The 8,893-nt window shown below is 37.7% G+C and overlaps 1 protein-coding gene across 1 annotated transcript; it reads right to left on the bottom strand.

Moving 5' to 3' along the window:
* Positions 1-7,444: 7,444 nt before the first annotated feature.
* On the bottom strand, positions 7,445-8,893 carry LOC145054420 (putative 2-oxoglutarate-dependent dioxygenase AOP1.2). Its single transcript, XM_079002620.1, has 3 exons — positions 8,496-8,893; positions 7,989-8,310; positions 7,445-7,869 (listed from the first exon to the last, which is right to left on the bottom strand). Exons 1-3 carry the CDS (start codon positions 8,852-8,854, stop codon positions 7,621-7,623), a joined length of 930 nt encoding a protein of 309 aa, XP_078858746.1. The 5' UTR covers positions 8,855-8,893; the 3' UTR covers positions 7,445-7,620.

Consider the following 8,893-nt stretch of genomic DNA (forward strand, 5'->3'; position numbering starts at 1 on the left):
AGATACGCGAGTGGAGGATTATCATATTATTACTAGTAAATTTGTTAGTCCTGTATGATTGGAGACATGTCCTCGGTGAACACTCCATAAAGATACGCGAGTGGGGGACTGCACCCGTAACCAGAATCTCTGGTATTAGAGAGCATGACTTAAGTGTATAGATCTATACGGGGCTGACTACCCCACACCTCGCTGCTAGCTACAGCCGAACCAAAATGGTTCAAGGGTGACGAAAGTCATAAGGTGATGTGGACTACTTATTGCCATATCTAGTCTATCGTATGGTTATGGAACTCGCAATTAGGATAACAGAGATTTACTTAATAGTAATAATGAATAACTTAACACATTTCACAAGATAACCAGGTTTCAGTATAAATCTTTCTCATTGGTAACCATTATTCAGGAAAGTATGGGACTTTCCTGGGGAAACATTGAACATAACCACGTTTTACAGAATACATCTTTTACATTGATAACCAACATTCAGGAAAGCATGGGGATTTCCTGGGGAATGTTTACATAACTAGAAAAGTGTAATAAACTGGATAACTTTACATCTTTTACAATTGGTAAAACACAATCAGGAAAGTATGGGACTTTCCTGGGGATACATTGGTACGTTACTAGAACAATATAACAAACCAGATAACATAACTGTACATTTTCACAAGAGTAAACGTGTTTTCAGTGTACAACTTTACTTTACATGTTGAGAACAAAAACCAACCTTTTTAAGAAAATATGGGATTTTCTTGGTGTGTGTAACATTTTCAGAAACAGAAAGGAAACTCGAACATTTTCACAAAACAAAAACCTCTTATGAACTCACCAGCGTTATGATGATTTTCAAACCGCTTGTGTTCTTAGGTCAGCGTTAGAATAGGTACCCGAAGATCATTTTGTTCCAGGTTGGAGTGCGCAGAAGACCAGTTCGTTTTGTTATTATATACTATGTATCACAACTGTATAACTTTGCTTTTGAAACAAATGTAAAACTTTTCAATATGTAATGTAATGGTTGTTTTACTTTACTTACTATGTGCATTGGATTTGATACTCAACGTGGAGTCAACCCCGGAAATGTTTCTGCCTTTGGTTTTCGGGGTGTGACAAAATGCCCCCGCTGCATTTATGGACCTCATGAATCGAGTCTACCGCCCATTCCTTGATAAATTTGTAATCGTTTTCATCGACGATATTCTCGTATACTCTCGAAGTGAAGAAGATCATAGGCAACACCTTCGACAGATTTTAGAAACCCTACGGGCTGAAAAGTTGTACGCGAAACTCTCCAAGTGCGAATTCTGGCTCCGCAGTGTAAACTTTCTGCGCCATGTAGTCAGTCAAGAAGGAATACACGTGTACCCCACCAAGATCAAACCAATCGAAAGCTGGGCAACTCCTGCAACACCAACGGAAATTCGTCAATTCTTAGGCCTCGCAGGCTACTATTGAAGATTCATTCAGAACTTCTCTAAGATAGCCAAACCCCTCACCACATTGACACAGAAAGATGTACCTGTCAGCTGGACCAAGAAGCAATAAATTGCCTTCCAAACCTTGAAGCGAGCCCTCTGTAGTGCTCCAATGCTATCCTTACCAGAGGGAACCAAGGACTCCATAGTTTACTTTGATGCTTCGAATTAGGGTTTAGGTGCGTCCTTATGCAACATGGGAAGGTAATTGCTTACGCATCCAAACAACTGAAAACGCATCAGGTAAATTACACCACGCATGATCTCGAACTGGGGGCGGTGGTCTTCGCCTTAAAAATTTGGAGGTACTACCTATATGGTACCAAGTGCACCATCTTTATAGACCATAAGAGCCTCCAACACATTCTAAATCAAAAGGAACTGAACATGAGGCAACGGAGATGGGTTGAACTATTAAATGGTTATGAGTGTGAAATCAAATACCATCCAGGCAAGGCTAACGTAGTAGCAAATGCCCTGAGCCGAAAGGAGTATTCAAGTCATCATGTAAAGACCCTTTCAATCACCATCCAATATCATCTAGCCTCACAAATCAGGGAAGCCCAATTGGAAGCATTGAAGCCAGAAAATGTCCCCAGTGAATCGCTACGAGGAATGGAGAAGGAGCTCAAAGTCAAAGACGACAGAACCTACTACTTCATGAATCGAATCTGGGTTCCCAAAATTGGGGGATTCAGAGAGACAGTCATGCACGAAGCCCACAAGACGTAATATTCTATTCATCCAGGGTCAGGCAAAATGTATTTGGATATCAAGACGCAATATTGGTGGCCTAATATGAAGGCAGAGATAGCCACTTTCGTGGGCAAGTGTCTTACTTGCGCCAAGGTGAAATTGGAATACCAAAAGCCCTTAGGACTACTGCAACAACCAGTGATACCCGAGTGGAAATGGGAGAGGATTACTATGGACTTCGTGACTAAACTGCCGAAGACAGCGGACGGATTGAATGCTATCTGGGTAATTGTTGATAGATTAACAAAATCCGCTCATTTCCCGCCAATAAAAGAATCCTACAAGATGGAAAATCTGACCCGAATCTATCTCAAGGAGGTTGTGAGACTCCATAGAGTGCCTGTATCTATTATCTCGGATCGAGATAGCAGATCACTTCAAGGTACTAGCAATCTCTTCAGAGAGCAATGGGACCACAACTAGATATGAGCATTGCCTACCACCCACAGACGGATGGTCAGAGTGAGCATACCATTCAGACACTCGAGGACATGCTCCGAGCTTGTGTGATTAATTTTGGCAAATCATGGATGCCCACTTGCCTTTAATCGAATTCTCTTATAACAATAGTTACCATACGAGCATCAAGGTTGCTCTCTTCGAGGCTCTTTATGGTCGTAAATGTAGATCGACCCTATGTTGGGCCGAGGTGGGTGACACTCAGCTAGCAAAAGGCAATCGTCAGCCAGTGCTCTTACAAGACCCGAAATCATTCTTGAAAGAACTGAGAAGATAGTCCAAATCAAAGCTCGACTTCAAGCATTGCGAGACCGATAGAAGAGCTATGCTGACAAGCAGCAAAAGCCACTAGAATTTCAAGTCGAAGATCGCGTGCTATTAAAGGTATCTCCATGGGAGGGGATGATTTGCTTTGGGAAAAGAGGAAAACTGAACCCGTGGTACATTGGACCATTCGAAATTCTTGCCCGGATTGGTCTAGTGGCTTACAGACTACAACTACCCGCCGAGCTCAGCAACGTGCACCCAGTGTTCGACGTCTCAAACCTGGAAAAGTGTCTATCAGACAAAATCCTTGTCATCCGTTTGGAAGAGATTGAGTTAAACGATAATCTCCTATTCTTCGAAGAACCAGTCGAGATTATGGATAGGAAGGTGAAGCGTACAAAAAAAAGTCGCATCCCGATCGTGAAGGTTCGATGGAGCGCGAAGCGAGGACCGGAATTCACATGGGAACGTGAAGACCAGATAAAGCAAAAGTACCCTCACTTATTCTTTCCTTCATAATCCTAGTTTCAAAAGAATTTCGGGACGAAATTCCCTCTAACGGGGGGATGATGTCACAACTAGCATTTTAGCTACGAAATTCTATTCCTATGTAACCATTCAACTATTGTAAATCTTATACTCTAAGTAAACCTCCCACTAAGCTCTTTAGATTCATCAATGATGTCCAAAAAAGAGACTAAAAACCCTAAGAATCCCGGTTTAAGTCCATATTGGACTAGGAGTTCCTTATTGGGCCTAATGGACCAATAAGCACCCAATTCAACTTTATTGGACTTAGAAGCCCTAAATGGATCCTAATTGGACCCAATTCAAATACCTAAAACATTTTGGACCATTTGGGCCTAAAATTATTCATTTTAAACCTAATGGGCCTAATTGGGCTGTAACTAATCCATTTAACCATTAGTGAGCCATAAACCAATCTTTTATTCTAATTGGGCCTTAAATGCTTCCAATATCCCAATGGGCCGAAAATGTTTATGTTTAGGACCTAAATATCCAAACTAAAGTTAATGGGCTAAAGCTACACCACCATTTCTCCTTGGCCTAAAATCTCAGCCCATGTATTAAAAAAAAAAGAATTAAGGGGAAGGGTTGACTTTGGAGTGCCAACTCTATTTGTCCGTTGTACATCCATGCAAAATCCTCCATGTATCCAAGCTAGTCATTCACCACTCTCTCTCTCCCCTCTCCTCTCCTCTTCTACTCTCGACCGAGAGCCACAAACACACACACACACACACATTACACCAAACTCTCTCCAATTCTCTCAAGACTCATTCATCTTCTGTATCCAAAATTCTCAAGACTTTTGCTTGTGTTTCAATAGGTTTTCACAAGATAATCATCATTTCTTGGTAAGTCTTTACACCTCCAAGTTTTATAATTCCATTCTCTTGTTAGATCGCTCTTTTAAGCAAAGTTTTGGTGATTTTGCTTCCTAGAACTTCTTAAGCTCGAAATCCACTCAAGAAAGCTTGCTAGGACCAAAATCTTCTTCATTTCTTCTTCAAAACCGAAACATCAAAGCAAATGTTAGTTCATACCCCCTTGTTTTCGGTTTTCATAAGATTTTTGGTGGAGAATATAAGTAAAATGTGTAGATCTATGTGTTATATGCATGTTTTGAGTGAATAGTTGTTTTATTTGGTAATAATGGGTTAGATCTTAGCAAATCTCAAAATTCAAGTATTATTTAGAAAGGATCTATGAACTATTACATTATAAATATCATATTACCAAGCCAAAGAAAAACACATGTTTAAGATACAAAAGAATTCAACAAAAATCTTGTTAAAGGTCAAAATTGTCAAGAAAACAAAAGATAAGGGTAAAAAAAGAAAATTCTGTTTTAAAAGTGGCCAAACAGGTCCTATATGTATAAAAAGATATTTTTATGCTAAACATACTTTTACAAGGGTCAAAAAGGCAAATTTAAGCTTAATGGGCCAAACTTTTGGGCCTCTCGACCTTAGGGCCCAATTTGCAAAAAACATGAAGTTTTAAGTTTTCAAAAATGTTATTTGGACAAATTTGGATTCATAAATGTAAATAAACCAAATTTTGAGGTGAAAATAACATTTATTTTCAAAATGGACCAAAAATGTAAAACTTTCCAAAATTGGGCCGAAAATGTAAACTTTTACAAACAAAGGGTTGAAAATGCACTTTTCTACAAAACATGTTCCTAAATGTGAAAATATAACTTTTGGGGCTAAAACCATAAGTTTTTAGACATTTGGGACAAAACTGCAACTTTTTATAACTTATGGACTAAAATGTCATTTTTACAAAACTTTGGGCCTTAACTAAAAGTTTGAGGATTATTGGGTAAAAATGTCATTTTTTTCAAAAAGAAAACTCTTATCGACAATCTAGTAAACCCTTAGCTAAAACAAACCACGAAACAAAAACGAACGAACAAACTATGTCGATAATCAATTATTGGGCTTAATATTCACGATACCTAGCCGTTGCACCCAAAGGGCCCAACTAAGTGTATGTTGAACCCAATGTGTTCCATGACATGTTTAGTGGGCCTTGCGACCCACTTACATACTAATTAGAGCCTGAATTATGGACTATATGTTTATTGGGCTTTTATGGCCCATATACATGTCTATTGGGCCCAAGTTACCTTTTTACATGTTATTGGGCCTTCGTGGTCCATTTACATGCTAATTGGGTTTGGAATGGAATTCATGTGCTTGTGATCAAAACTATACCATTGTGTAATCACTTAACGTCTTATACTTATATAAAAATGTACCTTTTGAATCCTAACCTACAACATATATGTGAACATTAAACATGGTATGAAAAAGGAATTGAGAATCTAGTGAGACATGTCGGTTGGGACCACTGAGTGTACAAACGTAGCCTGTAGTTATAACCAGAGTTTACTGGGTGGAAAGCAGGAGTTTGTGTATAGATCTATACGGGGTGACCCCCACGCCTTAGTTGTTCGCTACAGGTAGACTAGGCCAGTCTAGTGCGACAACATCCTTATCAAGACCGACATTTGGAAAAACACCAAGACGGGAGACCTAGTCATTATCATGCATGATTATAACGGCTCATTTAGGGATTCGATACCAAAAGTTAAACCTTTTAAAGATAAACTCTTTGAGGGTGTCAATACAAAAATCTTATTTAATGATACAAGAATCTAAACATTGCTATAAAACGGAAAATATCGGATTTTCTCGGGAAATTATTCATATATACTTATCAGTTATTCAAAAGTATAATGAATCTAAACTACTTTTATACAAGTTATAGTTATGAAATTCACACATCATTTTCAGACAATTTACAGAAAATATCGGATTTTCTGGGTTTTTACTAAAGATACAAAAACTTTTACTCAAACATACTTATGACCTCACCAACATTATATATGTTGACCATTTTCAAAATAACTTGTATTCTTAGGTAATCGTTAAGCTGAAAGATATGCGAGTGTGTTTGGTTTTGTTTATGTAATATCACTTATCGTACTTTGAACAATTAAAATTTATGTATACAATGTACTTGATATGAACAATGTTGGTTGTATTATGTAATGTTGGTGATGAATGTGTTATGTTTCATGTATATTCATTGTGATGATTATTCAATTGTTAGTCACACGAGCCCCCCGGACGGTTCCGCCGTCTGGTTCGGGGGTGTGACCGGTAGCCCATGACATTTCAAGGAAAGAGCATGGGGGTAGCCCACGACACTTGGTTGTAAGACCCCGGGGGTAGCCCATGGCATTCCAGGGAAAAGACCATGGGGGTAGCCCATGACAATTGTATGTATGGTATGTGGTATTTTGAATAAACTTACTAAAGTTTGTGGTTATAGTTTTTATGGTTTAATATTTCAGGTACTTCCAGTTTGAAAGCAAAAGGGCTCGACGTGATCACACAACATTCACCTCATGATTCCACATTTATGACCATTTTTACTCTGACGATTTGATATACTGTATCGTGGTTGATTTTGAAACATTGATGTATGGAACTAATGGTTTTCTTTAAAATAAAATTTTGTATCTCTTTTATAGGGATGTTACAAACAACAGTCCTTATATGTTTTAGAGATTCATGACAATATTTTCTAAATTTGTCAAGTTTAGTGCATACTCCACTCTGCCGCTTCGGATTATTAAAATAGATTGACGTTGTGGTCAAGTAGTATGACGTTGAAGTGTTGATTGTTTCAAAGAGATATTGTTTAAGATAGATAAATTATCATGAATCACATTTACTTGGATGTTGCTTATTGTAATTTTCTTAAAGTTAAAGTAGTGATATATAGATTTCTTGGTGTATTAGGATCTTTTTTCTCTAATGGGCTCTTACGTTTGCCACATTATGGTTCTATGTATTGGATTTGCATATCACATAACGCTTATGTTTTAGAGCAGTGTGAGTCAACTCACGAATTTCCAGGAGAATAACCCTAACATAAATATATTCTTTTTGTAAATTATCATGTATATCGAAATTTTTCTAGTCTTCCATGATTGATATACATACACATACACACCTACATGAATATGGTAATACATGAACAAACACAAGTGAGATGTACTAATGAAAGTCCATACATCAACAATATGGATATGCAAAGATGAAGATCATGTAATACTTTAGACACCACAATAAGTCTTAAGAGCAGATTGGGCTCGTTGGCCAGCCTCGGTGTAGTAAAATTGAAGGAACTCAACATGATCAAATGGTTTGAAAAGTAATGGGTGTTCATCATCTACAACCTCCTTTGGGGATTTTACCACATAGCCAGCCTTTGGTATCGAAAACAACCCAAGCGAATACCTCGCTTTGTCTCCACTCATCATCACCCGATGATAAGGTGAATGCAATCGTCCATTCGTCCATGCCTACAATCATAAATCTCCAAAGGTTCATCAATATTTCCAAAATTGTAGTTTTTCTTGTGGAAAAAATGAAAGTGTAAATCCGTCATGTACTTTTGCGATATGTATCGCTAAAAACTTACATAGAGTGAATCACCAATCATTACAATGAAAGAATTCGGTGAAGGTTGAATCTTGATCCAATCTCCGGATTTTGCTTGCACTTCTAATCCATCGATCTGATTTTGGTGTAAAATCGTGACAATGTTTTTATCGGTATGAGAATTGAGTCCTAGTTTGGACTCGTTCGTTTCGGGTCCTTTGTATTTCATGACCCGAAGCAAATAATTTGTTGAATCCATGTGTTCCTTCACATAATTTTCTAATCCCAAACTCTCCAACACCATCATCCTCACCATTTGATCAAGTTTGGATAGCTTCTCCGAGAACTCTTGTATAGTCTTGCTAATAAAACATAAGATGCAAGTAAAAGACCATAAAATGATATGTAAAGTTAAAAATACTGCTCTTATATATATATATATATATATATATATATATATATATATATATATATATATATATATATATATATATATATAAAGTTTACATATGGTTTGTGTAAACAAAATAACTAAATTAGGTGGTACCAAAATTCGGTGTTGCCTTTGGGCCACAACATGTTGGCGAAGCTTTCTACTTTCTCAAGAATAGGTGCATCGTCAATGCCCATGCTCTCATAGAGTGGCACCATTGGGTACTGACCTACGTAGCCATGAAAGGGCTTTGAAGACTTGTTTTTTATTTTGGTTTGTAAAGGAAGATCAAAAAGTAATTTTAATGAATCAAACATGGACGTTTGGAGCTCGGGTGGGATGCTGGCGTAGGTTGTTTCGAAGCAACCAAATTCTTCAAGGGCTCTATGGACTTGGGATTTTGTTAAATCCCAGTTCGTGTTTTGGTCAATATTTGAGAAATCCACAAAAGGGAGTTTAAGTTCTGAACCCATATTTGCTACGTAGGAACACTTAGAAGTGCCTCAACAACT

The sequence above is a fragment of the Lactuca serriola genome, chromosome 5 (genome assembly GCF_051521515.1).
Source record: "Lactuca serriola cultivar US96UC23 chromosome 5, Lser_US96UC23_V15, whole genome shotgun sequence".
Taxonomy (NCBI): Eukaryota; Viridiplantae; Streptophyta; class Magnoliopsida; order Asterales; family Asteraceae; genus Lactuca; species Lactuca serriola.

Coding starts and splice junctions, on each gene's coding strand:
- LOC145054420 (XM_079002620.1), bottom strand. CDS start 8,854: ATGGGTTCAGAACTTAAACTCCCTTTTGTGGATTTCTCAAATATTGAC. Junction 8,311..8,495: donor AAAGGCAACACCGAATTTTG/GTACCACCTAAT, acceptor ATGTTTTATTAG/CAAGACTATACAAGAGTTCT. Junction 7,870..7,988: donor TGATTGGTGATTCACTCTAT/GTAAGTTTTTAG, acceptor TTATGATTGTAG/GCATGGACGAATGGACGATT.